The sequence below is a fragment of the Mytilus californianus genome, unplaced genomic scaffold (assembly GCF_021869535.1).
Source record: "Mytilus californianus isolate M0D057914Y unplaced genomic scaffold, xbMytCali1.0.p SCAF_9, whole genome shotgun sequence".
In the NCBI taxonomy this organism is placed as follows: domain Eukaryota; kingdom Metazoa; phylum Mollusca; class Bivalvia; order Mytilida; family Mytilidae; genus Mytilus; species Mytilus californianus.
Genome location: NW_026262745.1, coordinates 34,721,761 through 34,746,159, shown reverse-complemented (window position 1 = coordinate 34,746,159; position 24,399 = coordinate 34,721,761). Strand labels below are relative to the sequence as shown.

The following is a 24,399-nucleotide window of genomic DNA, read 5'->3' as shown; positions in this document are numbered from 1 at the left end:
ATTAAAGACAATAACTTACAGGTTTATTATCTGTTATCCAACAGTTACAAAATTTGCAATATTTCTTTGGTTGTGACTTCCAGTATGTTGCCCTGAAAAAGTTCAAATGTGTGTACATTGTATGAAAACACAGTTTACAAGACAATTAAATAGTCTTTAAATTTAGATTAAGAGAAGCTTAAAGAGGATAAATATAGAATGGGATTTTTGTTTTTAATACTGACTTGTTCAGCAAGAATATCACTTGAGTCTGCTAGGACATACATGTAATAAAAATAAAGAATAAAGAACTGCGCCATGAGCGAATGATATGCCCTTCGCTTTTTCAACGAATGAAGTTCCATAACTCCTCAATGTCATATCAGAAATTTATTAAAAAACTAAAGGGAGCTTAGTTAAATAGATATAAACCAGTTACCAAACTGACTGACAGAATATACAGAAAAAAGTTTTAAACAATTTTATGCTAAAAATTTATATAAATTGTGAGAAACATGAGATTAATTTTGTTTGCAATCAAAGAATGGATATCCCATACGCCCTAGATAATCAATAACTAATATATAGGGTTACTTAATTGAAGCTGTAGATTAAGTAAATTGTAAACTGTAAATGTGCAATAAAATTTATTTATCTGACGAAAAAGAAATACAATATATATGTATCATCATTTGATATAAATGACCAATGGATTTGACAGATCAATAATTAGAGAAATAAATGTGGATAGTGTCCACATGTGGACACAGATGATGCCCCCTCTTGCATATCATATAGTTATAAAGGAACATAACTGAAGAACAGTAAAAGTGACGCTACCCAAATTTGAACTTGATCTGAGTTTTGTGGTAATAAGCATTGTGTGTAAGTCTCATAACATTTGGTTGAGGCTAACTTAAGTAGAGAACAGAAACTAAAGTTTCAGCAATTTTTCTATTTGTTAACACACATAACTCTAGAACGATTGTGTATAAGTTTTATCACATTTGGTTGAGACAAACTAAAGTTACAGAACGGAAACGAAAAATTCAGCAATTTTTATGTTTATAAATGGACATAACTCATGAATGGTAAAAGTGTCTCCACCAAATTTCGTACTTAATCTGTATTATGTAGTAATAAGCATTGTGTATAAGTTTCATAACATTTGGTTGAGACAAACTAAAGTTACAGAACGGAAACGAAAAATTCAGCAATTTTTATGTTTATAAATGGACATAACTCATGAATGGTAAAAGTGTCTCCACCAAATTTCGTACTTAATCTGTATTATGTAGTAATAAGCATTGTGTATAAGTTTCATAACATTTGGTTGAGGCAAACTAAAGTTAGAAAACAGAAACAAAAAAATTGTACTTGATCATAGTTTTGTGGTAATGAATATTGTGTATAGGTTTCATAATGTTTGGTTTGGGCAAACTTAAGTTACAGAATGGAAACTAAAAATTTTGCAATCTTTCAATTCATAAAGGGGCATAACTCAATAATGGTTAAAGTGACCCTACCCAAATTCAACTTGATCTGTGTTTTATCAGTGGAAGACAAAATTAAACATTGCATTGTATAAAGCATTGATTGTTGTTGATTCAACTATCATCATGAACAAAGGAAGATAACTCCAATTTCATTAAAAATTAATTGATATTTAGAAGAAAATAAAAATTTAGCAATTTTTCCATTTCTAAAGGGCATAACTCTAGAACGGTTAAAGTGACACCACCAAAATTCAAACTTGATCTGTGTTTTGTGGTAATAAGCATTGTGTATAAGTTTCATAACATTTGGTTGAGACAAAATTAAGTTAGAGAACGGAAACTAAAAATTTTGCTATTTTTCCATTTATAAAGGGGCATAACTCTAGAACGGTTAAAGTGAAGCCACCAAAATTCAAACTTGATCTGTGTTTTGTGGTAATAAGCATTGTGTATAAGACTCATAACATTTGGTTGAGGCAAACTTAAGTTAGAGAACGGAAACTAAAAATTTTGCAATTTTTCCATTTATAAAGGGGCATAACTCTAGAACGGTTAAAGTGACACCACCAAAATTCAAACTTGATCTGTGTTTTGTGGTAATAAGCAATGTGTATAAGTTTCATAACATTTGGTTGAGGCAAACTGAAGTTAGAGAACGGAATCCAATTTCGGGACGTACGTACAGACGGACAAGGGTAAAACTTAATGCCCCCACCGCTACGGCGGGGGCATAAAAAACAGTATCCAACACAAAAACCAGTTTCGTCTACTGAATTTCCATAAAGATTTGGTAAGATAGTAGTTCACATGAACATGTTAAGGTTCATGTGGACCCATTGGCTAAAATGGCTGCATTTTCATGTCAGAATTTACTCTGAGTACAGGCAAACCTGTGTATCTGGAAAAGTTTTAAGGCATAGCATGCCCTAGATAAATAAAATTCAAATATATTCTATGTTTTAGAAAATTAAAAAAATAACAGGATTTTGCAGTGCACTTTTTTTCATTCCTCAAAAGGTGCCAAAATAAACTAGGTTGGGAAAGAGGTTTGAGAACTTCCCCACAGGTAATAATTGAAGTGAACTGTTTTGATTGAAATGGACAATAGATGGACAATAGATATGTGACAATAATTGGTGAATTAAACTGTGGACCATATCAAGTGAAACTCAACTGTTTGTTAATTTTATCATCTTCTGCAGGGACGAAAAAAAGTGGACCTCAAAATCCAGTTAGACTTTAAATTTTATAAAACATATAATGCATTTGAAATCTATTTATCTAGTGCATGCTATGAATTAAAACTTTTCCAGATGCACAAGTTTGTCTGCACTCAGAGTAATTTTGAGGTGAAAACACATTCATTTTAGCCAAAGGGTCCACATGAACCTTAATAAACAAAATAGGTCAAAAGAGAGAAAGTTCCCATTAGGAGTTATTATGCCATAACTGTTAAAAAACAAGGGTATAAACATTAAACACATTTTATTTCGAATTCAGAGCCCTTGTGGTGGCATGAATCTGGGTCCGTTCGCCCAAAAACTTGTTTGCTCCCATTCACGTTCGCACCCCGAGTCTGTTCCCTACACGTTCGATCCCTTCTTATTAGTTTTGTGTTAAATAAATTTTCAATCGTTTTTTGGTTAGTGTATTGCTATAAATATTTTTTTTGTTCATTGTTTCAAAATGAAGTGACTTACTAAAAACAATTTTTTTGTTGAATAATTTTTAATCGTGTTTTGGTAAGTGTATTGCTGTAATTTTTTTTTTCATTGTTTCAAAATAAAGTGACTTTCTAAAAAGGTTTTTTGTGTTGATATTTTTATGATGTTGAGATACCAAACTGCTATTAAACTCAACAACAAGAAGTATTCTGAGAGTATTGCATGGCAATACATAGTCCCCTACCCGTTAAAAATTAAGTGTACTGGAAAAAATGCTAACTTGATCTATAACTTGTCATGGTGTAAACTATATAACAAATATCAAGTCGATATCTTCAAGCATGACGAAAAAAAGTGTGAAAAACTGATTACTTAAATGAATTTTCTAAGGCCAAGGACCATAATTCTGCACAAAATCATCAGACCGGAACAAAATTCGAACTTGATCTGGAACTTGTCATCATAAAACAATATACCAATTATCAAATCAATATCTTCAAGCATGATGTCGCTTACCTGTATTTACTGATGCTTTGGAAATCATGTAAAATAAGGTTAAAATCATAATTAATAGTATTAGATATTAGATATTATAATGATATCTAAGATAATAACAAAAAACTGCCAAATTTTTGTAAAATTACTAACTCAGGGGCAGCAACCCAACAACGGGTTGTCGGATTCTTCTGAAAATTTCAGGGCAGATAAATCTAAATCTGATGAACAGTTTTGCCACCTGTCAGATTTGCTCTAAATGCTTAAGTTTCAGAGATATAAACCAAAAACTGCATTTTACCCCTATGTTCTATTTTTAACCAAGTCGGCCATAATGGTTGGAAGGCGGGGTCATCGGACAAATTTTTTAAACTAGATACCCTAATAATGATTATGGCCAAGTATGGTTAAATTAATTTGTCTCATTAGTTTCAGAGAAGAAGATTTTTGTAAAAGATTACAAAAATTTACAAAAAATTGTTAAAAATTGACTATTAAGGGCAATAACTCCTAAAGGGGTCGACTGACAATTTTGGTCATGACAACTTATTTGTAGATCTTACTTTGCTGAACATTATTGCTGTTTACAGTTTATCTCTATCTATAATAATATTCAAGATAATGACCAATAAAATGCTCCGCAGGGCGCAGCTTGATACGACCGCAGAGGTCCAACCCTGAACAGTTGGGGCAAGTATGGACACAACATTCAAGCTTGATACAGCTTTGCATTTGGATTGTGATTAAATATTTGACACAGCATAGGTTTCTGACACAGAATGAATGTGGTCTAAGAACTTAAAAATTTTAAATTGGACATTCACCTATTATGGTCCAATATCCAAAATCTAAATACATGGTTAGATTCAGCATATCAAAGAACCCCAAGAATTCAATTTTTGATGAAATCAAAGTTTAATTTTGGACCCTTTTGACCTCAATGTGGACAAAGTTGATAACAGGGCCCAAAAATCAAAAATCTAAATACATGGTTAGATTCAGCATATCAAAGAACCCCATATATTCAATTTTTGTTGAAATCAAACAAAGTTTTATTTTGGACCCCGATTTGGACCATCTTGAAAACTGGGCCCATAATCAAAAATCTAAATACATGTTTAGATTCAGCATATCAAAGAACACTAAGAATTTAATTTTTGTTAAAAATCAAACTAAGTTTAATTTTGGACCCTTTGGACCTTAATGTAGACCAATTTGAAAAGGAACCAAAAATTAAGAATCTAAATACACGGTTAGATTCGGCATATCAAAGAACCCCAATAATATCAAACAAAGTTTAATTTTGGACCCTTTGGACCTCAATGTGGACCAATTTAAAAACGGGGCCCAAAATCCAAAAACTAAATACACGGTTAGATTCAGCATATTAAAGAACCCCAAGAATTCAAGAATAAAATCCATTGAAATTGGTCAAGAAATAAGCAATTTATACAAAGTATCTTCTTTTGCACAATACTGTGCAATTAAATATTTCTTGCTATTGTGCAATACTGTACAATTGACAATTTCTTGCTATTGCGCAATATTGTGCTATTGGATATTTCTTGCTATTGCGCAATACTGTGCAATTGAAGATTTCTTGCTATTGCGCAATACTGTGCAATTGAAGATTTCTTGCTATTGTGCAATACTGTGCAATTGAAAATTTCTTGCTATTGCACAATACTTATTATATAATAATTTACACATCCTGTTTGGTGTGTATCTCCTAACATATCATTATTATTGGCTTTTAAATATAAATCAGAAAAAAACAACTTAAAATGGAAAATTTTAAAAGAAAAAAAAAGGAAAAAAAAAAAAATCCCCCCCCCCCCCCCAATTTTTTGAACCCCCTTATGATTCATCACCCCCAAACTCAATCCCAGCCTTCCCTTTGTGGTATGGTACCTTGCAGTACAATTTCAGAGAGATCCATACACTTGAACACAAGTTATTGTCTGGAAACTAGAAAAATGTGTTTTTTGGCCCCTTTTTGGCCCCAAATTCCTAAACGTTTAAGGCAATTACCCCCAAACTCAAACCCAGCTTTCCCTTTGTGATATGGAACCTTGTAGTACAATTTCATAAAGATCCATACACTTACACACAAGTTATTGTCCTGAAACTAGAAAAATGCTTGTTTTTTGCCCCTTTTTGGCCCCTAATTCCTAAAATATTGAGGCAATTACCCCCATCATCAATCCCAGCCTTCCCTTTGTGGTATGGTACCTTGCAGTACAATTTCAGAGAGATCCATACACTTGAACACAAGTAATTGTCTGGAAACTAGAAAAATGCTTATTTTTGGCCCCTTTTTGGCCCCCAATTCCTAAACGTTCGGCAATTACCCCCAAACTCAATTCCAGCTTTCCCTTTGTGATATGGAACCTTGTAGTACAATATCAGAAAGATCCATACACTTACACACAAGTTATTGTCATGAAACTAGAAAAATGCTTGTTTTTTGTCCCTTTTTTGGCCCCTAATTCCTAAAATTTTGAGGCAATTACCCCCAAAATCAATTCTAGCATTCCTTTTGTGATATGGAACCTTGTGGTACAATGTCAGAGAGATCCATACAATAACACACAAGTTATGTCTGGAAGTTACAAAAATGCTTATTTTTGGCCCCTTTTTCCTTTACTGTTGGTACCATAACCCCCAAAATCAATCCCAACCTTCCTTTTGTGGTATTGAACCTTGTGGTAAAATTTCATAGACATCCATTCACTTAAACTAAAGTAAGAGTGCGAAAACCAATGTGTCTTCGGACGACGACGACGACGACGACGCCAACGTCATACCAAAAAAAATTTTTTTTGCAGTCGCAAAATTTCCTTAAAATTACCATTACAGGGGCAGCAACCCAACAACAGGATGTCAGATTTGTCTGAAAATTTCAGGGCAGATAGATCTTGACCTGATAATCAGTTTTATCCTATGTCAGATTTACTCTAAATGCTTTGGTTTCAGAGATATAAGCCAAAATCTACATTTTACCCCTATGTTCTATTTTTAGTCATGGCGGCCATCTTGGTTTGTTGGCAGGGTCATCGGACACATTTTTTAAACTAAATACCCTAATGATGATTGTGGCTAAGTTTGGTTAAATTTGGCCCAGTGGTTTCAGAGGAGAAGATTTTTGTAAAAAGCTAACGACGACAACGGACGCCAAGTGATGAGAAAAGCTCACTTGGCCCTTCGGGTCAGGTGAGCTCAAAAATGAGGAAAACTGATTATTTGAGTAAATTTTCTAAGTCCAAGGACCATAACTCTGCACAAAATCATCAGATCGGAACATAATTCGAACTTGACCTTAACTTGTCATGATAAAACAATACACCAAACTTTAAATCAATATCTTCAAGCTCGAAGAAAAAAAGTTTAGAAAACTGATTTGCCGGACTGATGGATGGACAGAGTGCAAACCTAAAGTCCCCTTCAACTTCATTGGTAGGGGACTAATAACATTTTGAATCTTCATTGTATTTACTCATACCAAGCTAGATACATGTTTAGTACATGCAAAATTTACATCAAAGCTAGTTATAACAATAATCACGATTTTCCAACACATAACAATAACACCAAGTTTAGCTGTGTAAACACCTTGTAATAATTAATCATCAAATCAATTTAAAACAATATTTCATTTAAAAATTCATGATTTTTTTTTATGAAAATAAAAATATTTTGATATATACATCTAACAATTCATCAGGTTTTTGAATTAAAAAAAATGGTGTGAACATGTAGGATGCAAACAGACCCAGGGTGCGAACGTGTGGGGTGCGAACGTGTAGGGTGCGAATGTGTAATAGGCGCGAACAGACCCGATACCGTGGGGCATACAGATACATGTTATGAGAGTAGAATGGTCAAAATAGAGAGGTATACACCAGGGCTGCCATAAATTTTTGAGCAGCGCTATTGTGTGGGGTGCGAACGTGTAGGGTGCGAATGTGTATTGGGTGCGAACAGACCCGATACCGTGGGGCATACAGATACATGTTATGAGAATAGAATGGTCAAAATAGAGAGGTATACACTAGGGCTGCCAAAAATATTTGAGCAGCACTATTGTCTGTTGTGAAGACATTACACATTTTCCTACTTTTTATATTAATCATCATCATCATATAATTTGGCAACCCACTCAGTCATGTCAGTGTCAGACACTGAGACAGTGGACACAGAATCCAATAATAGATGACAAATTTTTGGTTGATCCCTTTGTTATAATTCTAGGGTTGATCTGACATTAAAAATGTAAGCATAAATATATATCATTACATTCCTGTTGGAGACTGGAAATTTCTATGCTTTAACAGCCCTTTCAAAATAGGTCAATGGCACATGTCTGTTGTCTCCGGAAGTTTACCTTTTAGCGCAAGCGTGATAGCAACATTATTTCGCGGTGATAACCTTTTATGGATCTGTTGTACCAGGTTCTTTGATTGGTTGAAACTCTAACATTCTCAAGTTTATGAATAAATTGTCCAATTAAATTATTTGTAACGTTCCCCCAGTAAATTTGTACGCATGCGTGTTGTCCTACAGAGACTTGTGTTTGTCCCTGAAATCCAGGCACCGTGTAGCAGACAATGTTATTTTGAGTCTGCAAAACGCTGGTAGATGATTGCATATTTACAAATTTATTGTGCAACGTCTAGAAGTCATTAAGTGTCTTTCAGATAACTAAATGGTAAGAGCATTCTATCAAAAATGGGTTCATGCATGGAAATAAGGGTTTGTTTATGTTGTGCTTTGCGGTCGTGTCAATTTTGCTGAATGTTTACATTTTGACAAGCTGTTTTTAAATGACAGTTAACACAAAAATATGACAATTTAATGGTTCTATTTAGTCAATTCGTGTCATTAGATAATTTCAAGTGAAAATTTTATGTTTTCTCATGTTGTACACTACTTGGAAATCATCAGAAGAAACTGGGTAGTTTTGGATGACTGCCAACTTTTATTTTGCCCTGCAGTTTTTCACATCTTACAATATAATGTATCAATGTAATCCATTTTGTATTAAGACTTGTGAGTGTGCTTTTGTTAGAGTTTAAAAGAAAGTAAGAAAGCTGAATTTTATAGGGGAGTGCAATTTTGTGTCGACAATGAAATAGCATATGGGATCATTTTAGTATACCCTATAGACCAATTTGATTACTTTTTATGCCCCTACCGAAGGTGAAGGGGTCATTAAGTGTTCCCCTTGACCGTCCGTCCTAAAAGTATTTTCACATATTATATATAAGCAAACTTGAGCGGGGTATTTGTGTCCTTAGACACATTCTTCTTCAACATCAAATTTCAAATGAATTGTATATCCCCCAAAAACAGAAATAACTTTTCACACAAAAATCTTATGACTAAAATTGATCGCAAGTTATTCAGAACTGTTCATGACTTACGAAAAAAAATTCCTTGTAAGGTTTTTTGGGAAATTAGTAGCAGATATCGCTGTAAATTAAAGTTAACAAGTTTTTTTTATTGTTTTCACAAATAAGTGACGTTCTAAACACGAAAACAGGTTTCCTTTAGTGTTTTGTGAATTATTTTGATGAAATGAATGAAAGATTTTGTCATGATGATCAAAGACCAAGTTCAGTCATCTAAGATATGTAATAGAAAGGCAAAAGATATCAAACCGCTATCGAACTCATCACAAGGACATTGCAATGACAGCAACTAAAAAAGAGCAATACAATATTTAGGGTGACTACACCAAAGCTAAAGTTATTACAACAATTATGATTTTCAAACACATAACAATAATACCAAATTAACATTGTAAATACCAATTAACAGTAATTATGAATAATTACCATTTGAGAATTTATCATCTTATCACAAATAAACAATACTTCATTTAGAAAATTCATTAATTTTTATTCATGAAAATATAAATATTTGGATGTATACATCTAAAAAACATCTAATAATTCAACCTTACGAACTCAAGGCCTGAGGGGACCACCCTGTTCTGGGAGCGAATGGACCCGATACCTTCAATGCACCATGGCCCTCTATGCATATATATTTCCTAGTGGCTCCATTATAATTAGGGATATAAGCAATGAAAATTTAGAGACAATTCACAAGCAAGCTCTTTTTAAGTTTTAATCTTATTTGTCATGGTCATTTTTACCTGTTTATCAATAAAAAAAAGTCGTCAAAGATGTCAAATTTATATTAAATAATTGCATACAAATGCGCTAAAATTTCTAATTACAATATGCAAAATATGTGTAGGTCAATCATGATGAAATCAATGTTCACACAAATGCAGGTGGTAAAGGGGATTATTATGATTACAATTAAGAAAAGCAAGTGACCAAAGGGAAGAAAGACATCCACACAGTCTTTCTCTGTAACATTGGACCTGCACTGTAAAGCTCGCAGGCTCATATTTTCATTTATTCAGGACGTATTTCAATTTCACCGGTACATGTTAGGCAATTGTCATAAAAAAACAGCGGCTTGACAACATTCGCTGTAAAAATGTATCCTTATGTTTTTATTATCACTCCAGTATCTAGTAGATTAACATTTAAAAGTAACTCTTTAAAGAGCATTTTTTTTGTTCACAAATGAAATCTTCAATTTTCTTGTCTTTTTCAGGATCCAATAGAACCAGGTATGTACAAATGTCTTAAGAAAAATGAGGATCTTAATATAAAAATAAGGAGATGTTGAATGATTGTCAATAAGACAACTATCCACCAAAGTTCAAATGAAGTGGATGTAAGCAATTATAGGCGACTGTACGGCCTTCAACAATGAGAAGAAACCCATACCGTATAGTCAGCTATAAAAGACTTGAAAAATATGAAACAATTCAATTGAGAAAACTAATGGCCTCATTTCTAACAAAACAATTTACTTAAGTATTGCTGTAAAGAAAGTTTTAATTTAATGCATCTGTATTTTAACACATTTGTTCTACATTTGTGATGTGAAGGATAACATATGTATATTATGTTCTTTTGGACTTATTATATTTAGTACTTATAAAATAAAACAGAACATGTACTTATAATATTGTTTAGTCCAATCTGGCAGACTATGACTACGTACAAATTAATTATTAAAATAATGAATATATTTATGATAAAAATTTTATTCGCAAGTCAATTAAGAACAAAGATATATGCATTCTAATGGTTTCGTTCCTGAAAATTAGTCTTGTTGTGATATTTTACATATCGCTTAACGGAACTTCCACCATATTGCAATTGTCAATGTGTGAAGTTATACAGTTTAACTACGATTTGAAAACTTCTGTCACCTTATTTGATGAAATCATATAGCTGTTCGACCTGATATGCTGGTGATTAGTAAATATCTGGATTGAACTAGCAAGAGATCAAACTCACGACCTCCAACACATTAGCATGACTAGACAAGCACTAAACCATTGAGGCTGTTAGTAGTAATTGACAAACTAATTTCAGTTATTTGTAATAAACATGAAGATGATTATTTACCTTCAGACTGGGGTGGATGGAGTTCCATTACAGAAGCAGGAGAGTCAAATATGTCTGTAGACTCATTCCAGAAACAGGAAGATTCCAACATGAGTATTGGTGATTCCAGATCTGATTCTGTATATGGAGGAAGCAATGTAGGAGTAAGTTTATATTTTAAACCCCTCTCATTAGAATTGCATATCAACATTTGTAACTGTTTTAAGGTTATCGTTTCTTTTTTTGTATACCTCTTTTACTGAAGATTGGTCTTCAACACTGCTTAAATGACCATTCCTAGAGATGAGACAATTTGTCTACAGAATGAATTTGTGGTTACCATTTGATTTTGGATGCAATTGTCATGGTTTAGTTTATGTCATTAATACTTCTTCATGGCTCGTTAACCAAAACATCCTGTGGGTTTTCATTGTAAAAAGACAAGTTTGACCTGTTAGCACAATCTGACAACATATTTTAGAATAGATTTTACAATGGATAAAATTATCATAATATCCTCATTTGGAAAAATGTCCATATAATTACATTTGTATAACACACAAGGAGAACATAAAAATATCCAACAGGTCAAGAGGGAAACTGAATATATCAGTGTTCTCCCCAGGATTTTTGGATAGCACCAGGGTAACGCGTGTGGACAGTTTGGTGAAATGATTCATACAATCAGTTGTGTCGCGTCGCTTAGCTATATTTCTAGTTACTGCAGTATGTCTCTTGTTTTGTTTTAACACTGTGGTACTGTGTTATGTAGACATTGGTAAAAAAAGAAGTAAATCAATAAACAGTTTGTATACTTTAATATTTTTTTTAAATAAATAAAACATGATTCATTACAAAATATTCATCTGAATTTAAAGTAATCAATTCTTTTATAAAATTCATGATCAATAAAAATAAAATATCATTCAAAGAAGACCAAAAATGTTTGAATTTAAAAAAAAATTTAGAAAAATTTTATAGTTTCTAGAAAGAAAGTTGTATGTGAAAGGATTCTTTTCATAAGGAGATATTAAATAACAAGAACAAATATTGATTTAATGTTTGAACCAGTTTCTATCTTAAATTTAAAAAAAAAAGAAATTTTTCATAAATTTAAAAAAAATTGCCATAGATTTCATGTAAATAGTTACCTTTCTTGTCTTTGGTGATAATTAAACATTGATACAGGCTTAATACTACACTGAAATCTAAATCTTTATTTGTCATGATCATTTAAAAAGAATTCCTAAATCTTTAAATTTATCTTAGGTCTATAAGTAACCATATTCAATGTCAACAACAAAGTCTCCCTATTTTTCCCGCCTAAATGACAGGAAGTAGATATAAATAGATTTAACATGTGCTTATGGATAAAATTTGCAAGATTACTTCTGTTATTCATTAATTGTGGATATAGATATCCAATTTGAAGGTACAGTCATACATTTTATTTATCAAATAGAATAGATTGCAATTAATTGCAAATAAACTTAAATATTCTACGTGAACTAACTGGGTCATGTGATATGTACATATGTCTGTCCCCTTCACAGATACTCTAGTTTGAAACCCGATATCATGCACTAACTATGTCATTATTAAAGACAATTTTTGACCATGGTTTAATCAGACATATTATACTATACTAATGAGCCAACTTTATTATGTACAAAAAATGTACAGGCGTGTGTGCAACTATTGGGTTCACACTGTTTGTGTACAAAGTATTTACAGACTTGCCACAGGTCAGCGCTTGGGTTGTGAGTGAAGCCGTAAAATAGTTATCAGTGATCATACAGTTATGAACTACTAATTAAAACACAAAAGAATAATGTAACAAGTGTTAATTACATCGATTAAATCCAATCAACAAGGTTAACCTCATAAGGTAAATCGATCACGTGGTGTCAACAATCTGGGTAAACTGGTTTGAACTGGTCAAATTTCACCTGGAATTTTATCCCACACGGAAAAAATTTAACAAATCGCTTAAAACTTTACCGATTTACAATTTTTTTTTACTGAAAATTTTAGCACCACGGTCAAAAATTATACATCACGGGCCCGCGGTCCTTTAAGGGCCTGTGGAGAACACTGTATATGCAGAAATTCAAAATAGAACCGAGGAAGTATTGAGGTACATGGAAACGTCTGTTAATTGATTCTCCCTTAATTATACCATATTCCATATATTCCAAGACATTCAAGCACTTAAGCACTTCAAATGTAGACAACTTGTTGATATATTTTATAGAAACTTCCAAAGTTCTGCAATAAACACTAAATTCTTTAAGGATAAAAACATTCAGATAAAAAGGACAACAACCCACAAGATATTGTTATAATATATATATATAATATACTTTTATGCCCCAACTAGGGGCATTATGTTTTTTGGTCTGTGTATCTGTTCATCCGTCCATCTGTCCCGCTTCAGGTTAAAGTTTTTGGTCAAGGTAGTTTTTATACGACCGCAAAAAAATGTTTGTGGTCGTATATTGGTATGACGTTGGCGTCGTCATCGTTGTCCGGCGTCGTCGTCCGAATACACATTAGTTTTCGCACTCTAACTTTAGTTTAAGTGAATGGATCTCATTGAAATTTTACCATAAGGTTCAATACCACAAAAGGAAGGTGGGGATTGATTTTGGGGGTTATGGTACTAACAGTTAAGGAATTAGGGGCCAAAAGGGGCCAAAAATAAGCATTTTTGTAACTTCCAGACATAACTTGTGTGTAAGTGTATGGATCTCTCTGACATTGTACCACAAGGTTCCATATCACAAAGGGAATGCTGGGATTGATTTTGGGGGTAATTGTCTCCAAATTTTAGGAATTAGGGGCCAAAAAGGGGCAAAAAACAAGCATTTTTCTAGTTTCATGACACTAACTTGTTTGTAAGTGTATGGATCTTTATGAAATTGTACTACAAGGTTCCATATCACAAAGGGAATACTGGGATTGATTTTTGGGGTAATTTCCTCCAAATATTAGGAATTAGGGGCCAAAAAGGGGCAAAAAACAAGCATTTTTCTAGTTTCATGACAATAAAATTGAGAATGGAAATGGGGAATGTGTCAAAGAGACAACAACCCGACCACAGAACAGACAACAGCAGAAGGCCACCAACAGGTAACTTGTTTGTAAGTGTATGGATCTTTATGAAATTGTACTACAAGGTTCCATATCACAAAGGGAAGGCTTGGATTGATTTTGGGGGTTTTCCCTCAAAATTTTAGTAATTAGGGGCCATAAAAGGGCAAAAAAAAACATGCATTTTTCTAGTTTCAGGACAATAACTTGTGTGTAAGTGTATGGATCTTTATGAAATTGTACTGCAAGGTTCCATATCACAAAGGGAAAGCTGGAATTGAGTTTGGGGGTAATTGCCCTAAACGTTTAGGAATTTGGGGCCAAAAAGGGGCCAAAAAACAAGCATTTTTCTAGTTTCCAGACAATAACTTGTGTTCAAGTGTATGAATCTCTCTGAAATTGTACTGCAAGGTACCATACCACAAAGGGAAAGCTGGGATTGAGTTTGGGGGCGATGAATCATAAGGGGGTTCAAAAAATTGGGGGGGGGGATTTTTTTTTTCCTTTTTTTTCTTTAACATTTTCCATTTTAAATTGGTTATTTCTGATTTATATATAAAAGCAAATAATAATGATATGGTTTGAATAGGCATACATGTGAACCTCCCGACGGGAATACAATAATCCCGTTTTCAGGGGTCTCCTCCCCCTCCCGTTAAAAAAATCCTGTGTATGAAATTTTTCATGAATGAAAAATTTCTGCCCAACATAACATCTCAGGCATCTGGTGTAACTGACATTAGCTGAAGTTATATTTTACCTGTAAATCAATTAACATGCATAATTATATGGCTTCACTTGTCAGCTTGGGTGTCAAACATACTGGTAAGCAACGATTTTTACCTCAGACTAACTGCCGTTGTGTAACAAAAACTGTGTATTTATTGGGTTACTTCCCTTGATTTATCCTGTTTTAAGTTACTTTCCTTTTAATAATGAAAATTTTTAAAAGAATATAAATAAAATATAAATTGAACAAATAATCATAAAAGGATGGTTATTAAATAATTTTAAATGTCTTAGGACAAATAAAAAAATAATAATTTGAAAATTATTTGAGGATTCTATACTTCCTTTTAAGGCTTAAATTGAAATTTATATAAAAACTATGACCCTAACTTTACAGATAGAATGAATTTCTGAGTTTGCAAATAAAAACTATTTGCAAGAGAAAAAAAAAAAATTAAAAACTATTTGCAGACAGCTAAACAAATGTTCTGGTTGCAATGATTGTTTTATAGAATATGAAGTAAAAAATTTAAAGAACATACTGGAAAAAAACAATGTTAGATTGAACATGTAGAATATAAAGATGGAGAAACTTTATAAGTACAAGGGTACTATAAACATAATAAATTGGTTGGAAAGTTGAAGAAAACACACTTTAAAAGACCATTTTTACAGCACACGGTTACATTTACAACAAAATTAATGTCGATTAAAAACCTCCTGATCTGAGTCCTAATCTCCTGACCAAAATTTCCCAATCTCCTGATCTGAGTTTCACAGTCCATCACATGTATGAATAGGTAAATTGAAAATTTTTAAGTTCTTAGACCACTTTCATTCTGTGTCAGAAACCTATGCTGTGTCAAATATTTAATTACAATCCAAATTCAGTGCTGTATCAAGCTTGAATGATGTGTCCATACTTGCCCCAACTGTTCAGGGTTCGACCTCTGCGGTCGTATCAAGCTGCGCCCCAGCGGAGCATTTTATTGATGAAGTTGAAGTCCAATCAACTTGAAACTTAGTACACATGTTCCGTATGATCATTATGATATGATATATTTAATTTTAATGCCAAATTAGAGTTTTGACCCCAATTTCACGGTCCACTGAACATAGAAAATGATAGTGCGAGTGGGGCATCCGTGTACTATTGACACATTCCTGTTTATCCATGTCACAAATTTATGTCTACAGGGTGAAGAAGAATATTTTTCTGGACTAGGTGTGTATGACGGATATGACAGTTACCAAGATGGCAGTGGAAGTTCTTCAGATGAAGGTGATGATGAGGATGATGAAACATATTTCCCAGCATCAACAAAACAGAAAACTCAGTATCGTTTCATGAATGGCAAAGATGGAATGGGTAGGCATGCACTAATGTCAATACCAAAAATTTAAATCTTAAACCTAAACATTATAAAGCAAAATGTCTTGTGTTTACCTGTTCAGATTAATGATTTTTAAGACTATGTTGTTCTTTTGAGTTTTATAATGTTGTTGGGATGCTGCCTCTCTGACATATCTTTATTATTATACATTTTTGCTGTGAAAATTATACTTGGTAGTATGAAAGAAGTTTGTTTTATCTTTTTTTTTTTTAATCTGCATAGAGGAGGGATACGTTTATTACAATTGAATAATGCAGTGTTCCAGCTTGAATCTCAGGGCAGAAGGGTGCTAGTTGTCTGAAAGGGCACTTTAGCGTTATAACCCAGATTTTAAGGGCACTGTTGGACAGTGTATAAATTACCTTGAATATTACTAGGCTCATGCAGCTGGAGAACATTAGTTGTATTTAAACCATATTCAGAAATTAATGTGTTCTTGATGTTGGTTCCAGTAAGATTTTTTTTCTATCAAATTATCATACCATAAAGCAAAGCATATCATTTTGATGTTAATCTAAACAAACTTGTACATTTGGTAAGGAAAATAATCATCAGAAATTTCAATGTTTTATAACTTATACCAGTCTATAAAAATAAACAAGTAGTTTTGAAAGATGGAGTTATACATGCAAAATTGAATGTTTAATGTAATTAAATTATCTACATTTAAATTACTTGTTCAAACATATAGTATATATGTTATTGAGAGTTATTTATTATCATTTGAATTGTTACAAAAAAGTATTTTTAAGTGCACACCAAAGTGCTCCTCAGTAAGAAGTTTTATAAATATAACAGGTGAGACTGTAGATGATCATATTATATAAATGCAATAATATATTGCAGAAGGTATAAACAGTTACTTTTTTCTCCATCATTGTTAAAAATAAATTTGTTGAGTGCTCCTATGTCAGGAGGATTATAAAATACAAGGAGTAACACAGGAAGTGAACCTTGTTATGTTCAAAGTACAAATATCTTTGATTCTTCTTTAAATTTCATACTCATGGTTATGAAACAAAACAATTTTTACCAATTAAGTCAAAACTATGCCTTTGAAATTGTTTATGATTTTATTTTTTATGTTATGTCTACTGAAATAAATTTTTTCAGGTGTACATGCTGTACATAAACATTACAAATGGATAACATGTGGACATTTCATTCTGTATTAAATATCTAGTATTTGTTCAATTATCTTAAATCCACTAATTAGCAGTAAACAATCATTAACAAAGGTGATAAAACTGCCAAAGCATTAGGTATTTAACTTAATCCCATTGTCAGTTAATTATGTTACACAATCAGGTAACAATTTTACCGGAAACGTTTCCGGTAGGCATGAAATTTGGAAATTTTATTTTTTTGAAAAGGCAGAGGGGTGCATTCTTTTACTTTGGAGGGCAGAAGGGCGGGGGTAAGGGCACCAAGGGCGGGCCACCCTTCTATTTAGGGCAGGCGGGAACACTGATAAAGAGATTGTGAAATGTCTATGATTTGATTGTAAGAATCTTGTAAAATTATGTAGTGTCATTTGTATATCTTACAACATTGAACATATATCTTTTAATTGTTTAGCTACATGTGAGAGATGTGGATCAGTTGGCATAAAACATGCATTTTATTCTAAGTCCAAGAGGTTTTGTAGTTTATCGTGTTCCAGGAGCTTTGCTACAGCAAAACGGGAAGGGAAACCTTTGACAACATTCGACAAGACCCCACAGGTAGGTTAGAACAAATGCCAATCATTGAATTCATCATTTATATCTATATCTGTCATGCTAATATACATTTCTTTTTTTAAATGGAAAAAAAATAATATACTTTAAAAGGGGATATTTTCAAGATTTCAATGACTAATAATTTAAGGATTAGTTGGCTCTTCAAATTAATATTATTGTTTTAATATACAAATCATTCACCCAGGACATTTTCAGGCATTTTATGTGATCGTGAAATAAGTGTTAATTTCCACGTTTACAGTAAGTGCTTATTTGCTTCATCTAGATTTTTTTTAAATTGGTCTAAGAAGCTTTTATTATAAGGGATTTGTTTTGCCTAAGTGGTTCACCATTGTTAAGTTATACATAATTAATTGTTAACGATGAAAAGACTTATTGAAAGATATAAGAGAAAATTTCAAACAAAATTTAGGATCAGTGCAAGAAACTCTGAAATGAAGTTAACTGTTTCATGCTGCAGGAGATTCCAAAACAATTCATTGTAATGATTAAACTTGAATCACATACTTCTGGTCCTTGATGTTTTAACTACAGTATTATAAATAAATATCTGGTTCACAATCACACATAAATATAAAGGTTCTTTACTTATTTGGTTTATATTTTACAGAAAAAGATTCCAGGAAAAAAGATGAATATTCCTAGCAAACTGCCACAACCAGTTCAGAGTCTTTATCCAAAAACAGTAACAAAAAGACCAGGTAAAACATACATGATCATACCATATGGGTATGGGTGTTCACTTTTAAAGTATGTAATGGTTTAGAACCTTAATGCACGTTTCCTTGACCAGTGAAATGTAAGTTGAACAATGCATTTTCTATCATTTAATAATATAAAAGTGGTAAAACAATTAAAAAAAAATTTGAACTGTCCGACCAGAAAAGAAATTTCTAAATACTACATAAGTTTTTCATTTGATTGATCCTTTATTATATATATTCATTTTTTTTTAACATATTTGGGATATACCTATTTATAGTAAACAGATACATATGGACATTTTGATAAGTTAACACATTTATCTTAATTTCAGGAGGAATGAAAGGCTTTGACTGGGGCCCTTACTTAGCACAAACAGGCAGTGATGCAGCACCAATCACATGTTTTAAACATGTAAGTTACTTTTTAATTAATTGTTGTGTACCAAACATTGGCAGATTAGTTCATGGGGACCACTTGTGCCATCTGTTTGTTTATAAAGAAAAAAGTGGGCTTGGACATATTCTAATATTATTTTTCTTTAAAAAATATAACTAATAAAGAAAAATCTAAAGTGTCTGTTATCTGGCCTATCCATCTTTTTGAATCAAATACATGTTACATAACATCAAATTCAAGTTTCAATTTTTCAATTTGACTTTTTTTCGTGCACATATAATAGTTGAATTTAAGTGAAAAGGAAGTTCAAGTCACAAGACAATGTCCTGCACTTAACCTATAATATACTTTTTTAGTGTCCAATGTCTGACCACTGGCAGAATATCAACACTGGTATGAAAGTTGAATTAGAGAACCATCTGTGTGACATACATGCATTCTGGATAGCTACAGTTGTTAAAGTAGCAGGTAATATTCTTTCTGTATGTGTATTCATTTGAATCCATGAACATATATTTATTGCAAGGAAGGCAGACAAGTAACCAGTCAACCATCAACATTCTTGATTGACATGTTAATACAGACATCTGTTTAAAAGGTTGATTGTAAAGAGAGCTAATCATATTCTGTACTTTATAAATTAATTAATTAAAACTAGGTTGTGTAGGATACAAAGCAGTTTTTTTTTAGATAAACAAATGGTTATTTAAATTTTGCAGGATACAAAGCTCTGATGAGGTTTGAAGGATTTGGAAATGAGTCAACATATGATTTCTGGATTAATCTTTGTACACAAGATGTTCACCCTGTAGGATGGTGTGCAACTGTGGGCAAACCATTAGTCCCACCAAAATGTAAGTGTTCAAGCATAGATTAATCCAGTGTTTGACAGCAAACTATAAAAATAGATTTTTTTTTTCTTAATTTGTATAAACACATATAGAATATATAGAATAGGCAGATTTGATATTATTGCCAATGAGGCAACTTTCCACCTGAGACCAAAAGACTAGAAGTTATCATCTATAGGTCACTGTACACTGTACATGTATGTCTAAAGAACTGGCCACCATGTAAGATCTACACTATAGAAAAAAACAAATTGAAATTATATTTCTTAATAGCCCTCTCAAATTTTACTTTTATCTTAACAACTTGAAAAGAAAGACACTTTTTGAAAATTCTATATGTCAGGATGCTGTTTTTTTTTTTTTATCTCCAACATAACTCTCTGTAAACTCTTTGTTAGAAGTTACTTTTATGTTTTCAGGTATCCAGGACAAATATATTGACTGGAAGGAGTATTTAATCAAAAGATTGACTGGAGCTAGAACTCTTCCCAGTAACTTTTATAACAAGGTAGGTCAATATTATTGAAAAATATTTAAGATGTCTATAAAAATGTTGTTAGTTTTTTATTGAATGTATAGTAAGCAGTAACATTTTTCACATGCAACATTGTCAAAATTCATAACTCTAGTGGATACTTTTAAAAATCTGAATAAAATTCACAGACAAATAGAATTTTCAAACTTAGAAAAGAAAAATATGTTCAAAGCATTGGAGAATGGTTCATATTTTTGACATATTATTTAACTAAATCAATATATAAAACTTACTCCAATTAGTGATAACTCCCGATAGGAATGAAAAAAAATTACACACACACTTATTAAAAATGTCGGTGGATAAAATACTTTCACTAGGAAATCAAAAAGTGTTAAAATTGCAAACTTGCTCTTATTTAATAAAATAAAAGATTGACTGATTAAAAGTTGTACTTCCATTTATTTAAGGTTGTAGAATGTATCAATGACATTCCAATCAAGAAAGGTATGCAGTTAGAAGTAGTTGATAAAATGTGTGTCTCTGCCATGAAAGTAGCTAAAGTTCAAGAAGTTGTAGGAGGAAGACTAAGGTTACATTACACTGATTCTAAGGTAGGTCATTTACACTAGGAATTACATCACTCAGAAAATGTAGCAAAAAATGATAAGCAAGTCAAAATTTGATTAATCCAAGTTAGTAAAATGATAAATAGATATTTTGGGGTAGGCACTTGAATTATTTTTTTATGGGTGGGGGATGGTTTCAAATTGTGTGGTTATCTATGCAAATCAAAATGCAATTGTATGGGTGATGGCCTTGAAAAAAAAAGTACCTTCCAACTACCCCATATTGTTTTTTCTTGTTTCTGGCATAGCCCTTACATAGATGTAATATATGAAAGCTTTGAATAAATATATAAGCATTTTTTTTGCTTTGCAGGAAGAGATCGATGAGTTCTGGTGCCATATGAGATCTCCATTAGTTCACCCTATAGGCTGGTCACAGACATCAGGACATAAACTGCATGCTACACAAGGTTAGCTGGTCATAAATTATCAATTTAAGATGATTATTATACATTGAATATGCTTACAATCAAAATGTAATAGAAAGAAAAGAGAGGCCTTTAATTAAAATGATTACATTATCTGTTAGCATACCGTAGAAAGGCTTGTATAGTCCGCGGTTTTATTTTCCAAAATTGGACCTTCCAGGCGGGGTGCGGACTATAGAGTACAATAAGCAAGAAACAAGAGAAAAATTTCAATTTCGCGGGCGAGATTGTTTGTTTACGTTCCGCCATCTTTGTTATTTATATTGTAGAGGGCGCTCATCATTTTTCAAACTAATAATTTTAACTCATCCATATTAATAAGTTATTTCTATTCAATATCAAATTAATACTGATAAATATAAAAACTAAACCTTTCATTACAAATTTCTTGTTTCTTTTCAATGCATTGGTTGAAATAAACTGGTATCTGCTTGATTGAAACGATACAAACATAGTGCAAAAGACAACCGTAAACCAGCTTAGAATTTGTAAACTACAAAACGTAATCGGTTATTGTTCGTTCCGTTTTGGTGTTTCATACTGACTAATATGGTTTGTATTAGCTTAAGACCCTTCAAACATTAATGTGATAGATATATTAAAGACTGTTTTACAAAAGGATGGAACTGTTTTACTTTCAAAGTCGTATTATAGTGATATCTGTTATGTATGGATTTCGACTCTCACCGGTTAATTTCTTCTTTTACACGTGCTTTTTAAACTTCCTGTTTGAACATACACAAGTTTCTAAATTGTTTTTTAAGTGAATTAAACTTATTTTAATAATCATGAAGCGTTCTAGAATCATTTACAAGCAGTTTCAGCTTCTGTTTGATGATGGAAAATAGGTTTTTCCAAGAAAATACCGCAAACGACCGCACAGGATTTGAAATTACCGGAGTTTCATTAGACCTTTTCTAACAGTTACAAAAAGTTTTTTTACCTAAAATTTCGTGGGGAGAAGAGGGTGCGGACTATGTACCAGTGCGAACTATACAGGCCTTTCTACGGTAGTAAAAGTCATTGATTAGGGCTAACCCAATCGGTTGTTCTCTTATCAAGAAGTCACTGTTAAGTACTTGCTTAAGGGGACTTGATATTGTCAACTATTTTATTATAATTGTATGCTGATATGGAATTTGATTAATGTGTCATATGTTTGTTACATCTAAATATAATGAAGTACCATCAGATTCATTATATAAGTTTAAAAAAATGATTTATGACTTCATTTGGGACCATAAACAAGAAAAAATAAAAAAAAAGAAATAGGAAAAAAACTGAAGGAGGACTAGGAATGATAGATATTGGTAAGTTTATTGATTCAATAGAAATTAAATAATGAAAAGATTAATGGAAGGTAACAGTCAAATTGGAAAATTATTCCAACATTTTACTTAAATCAGAACAGATCAAATTTTCTTATATTTAACATGAATCTGGATAATTAAAAATCCATTAATTACCAAAAAAGCAAAATCCCTTATTTGTACTTTGAAATGCTTAAAACATGGGTAAGATATGGAGGCAGTCAAACTAATAAACTAGAAAACTTTTAGAACCATCAGACAACAAATAATATTGGGTAATAAATATATAAAGATAAACGGGCATAGTTTGATCTTTAATCATTGGACATGTTGGATAAAAGACAACATAATCTATGTGAATAACATAATTGATGAAAAAGGTAGAATATCAAATGAAAAATCTTAAATAAGTTAAAATGTAAAAGAAATTGGATTGCTGAAATAATACAAATAAGACAGAGTATACCAAATTGTTGGAAAACATATTGCAAAAAGAAGACAACTTAAACTTCAAAAAAATAATAATAAAGATATTTATATAGTTCTATCAAATACACATATTATTTTATTTTTAATTACTTAGAGGACAATAAATTGAAAATGATTCAATGGAAATTATTACATGATATATTACCTGTAGGTACACATCTTTCCACATGGAAAATCAAGGACACCAATTTGTGTTCAGTATGTGGGGTACCAGATACTTATCAACATAATTTCATAGAATGTACTTATTTTAAAGACTTTTGGAATAAGATTTGTATTCTATTTAATAAACTTCATATTGATAAATAAATAATGAATTTAAAACATTTGGTAGTAGGATATAAAATACAATACAACTCATTGAATGATATTAACCATCTCTTGACAGTTATCTTATTCACTCTGCACATATGTAATTGCATTTCAAATAATAAGACAAATCTGGGAAATGTTTATGAAATATTTAAACAAGAATATAAATACAGATATTATTTGATGGAATATAGAAATAAAAACATTAGTTATATGTTAAAAAATATTAAAAATTATATGTAATGAAATGTATGAATGATGTCTCAGTAGATAAAGGTTATTGAAAAAAGAAAAACCCATCAGTCTTCCAAAAATGCATTCTGTAATATGGTTTTCAGTGCAATATGAAATGTTTTAAATGTGATTTTGGTTCAGAGCTTAAATTGCTGATAATTACTATTGTCATAACTTCTGTCTGTATAGATAACAAATCATCATTTTTTTGTATTTTCTTTTTAGAATACAGATCAAAATGTTTAAACAAAATAACCATGGACAAGTATGATCCTGATGATGTCACACCTGATATGTTCGAAAAGGTCAGTATGTAGGACACAGTGTTAAACAAGTCAGTTACTAGAAAATATTTAATGTTTCAAGATTTGAATTCACTTAAGACACATTTATGCTTTGAATCGATATTCATTCACAGAACATATTTTGAGGATTCATATGATATAAATTGTTAGTTTACCTGTAACTGATTTCTATACATTTCAGATATATTTTATGTT

General features: G+C 31.8%; 2 protein-coding genes across 3 annotated transcripts in view; one reads left to right on the top strand and one right to left on the bottom strand.

Annotated features, from left to right (window-relative positions):
- Nucleotides 1-8,012, bottom strand: part of LOC127715660 (WW domain-binding protein 4-like) — a 32,234-nt gene extending 24,222 nt beyond the window's left edge. Inside the window, exons 1-2 of the mRNA XM_052221823.1 lie at nucleotides 7,931-8,012; nucleotides 20-92 (exon numbers count right to left, since the gene is read on the bottom strand). Coding sequence (XP_052077783.1) covers nucleotides 20-92; nucleotides 7,931-7,932 — 75 coding nt within the window. The 5' untranslated portion in view covers nucleotides 7,933-8,012. The remainder of the gene's footprint in view (nucleotides 1-19; nucleotides 93-7,930) is intronic.
- A 182-nt stretch (nucleotides 8,013-8,194) lies between these two features.
- The window catches only part of LOC127715632 (MBT domain-containing protein 1-like), a 29,759-nt gene continuing 13,554 nt past the window's right edge, over nucleotides 8,195-24,399 (top strand). For both annotated transcript variants that reach the window (XR_007988508.1, XM_052221735.1), the window contains exons 1-13: nucleotides 8,195-8,342; nucleotides 10,268-10,283; nucleotides 11,140-11,276; nucleotides 16,132-16,303; nucleotides 17,907-18,052; nucleotides 18,681-18,771; nucleotides 19,107-19,186; nucleotides 19,528-19,639; nucleotides 19,891-20,025; nucleotides 20,442-20,530; nucleotides 20,968-21,111; nucleotides 21,440-21,536; nucleotides 24,125-24,204. Coding sequence is in view for 1 of the 2 variants with exons in the window: in XM_052221735.1 (XP_052077695.1) it covers nucleotides 8,340-8,342; nucleotides 10,268-10,283; nucleotides 11,140-11,276; nucleotides 16,132-16,303; nucleotides 17,907-18,052; nucleotides 18,681-18,771; nucleotides 19,107-19,186; nucleotides 19,528-19,639; nucleotides 19,891-20,025; nucleotides 20,442-20,530; nucleotides 20,968-21,111; nucleotides 21,440-21,536; nucleotides 24,125-24,204 (1,302 nt within the window). In the remaining variant the exon portion in view is untranslated. The remainder of the gene's footprint in view (nucleotides 8,343-10,267; nucleotides 10,284-11,139; nucleotides 11,277-16,131; nucleotides 16,304-17,906; nucleotides 18,053-18,680; nucleotides 18,772-19,106; nucleotides 19,187-19,527; nucleotides 19,640-19,890; nucleotides 20,026-20,441; nucleotides 20,531-20,967; nucleotides 21,112-21,439; nucleotides 21,537-24,124; nucleotides 24,205-24,399) is intronic.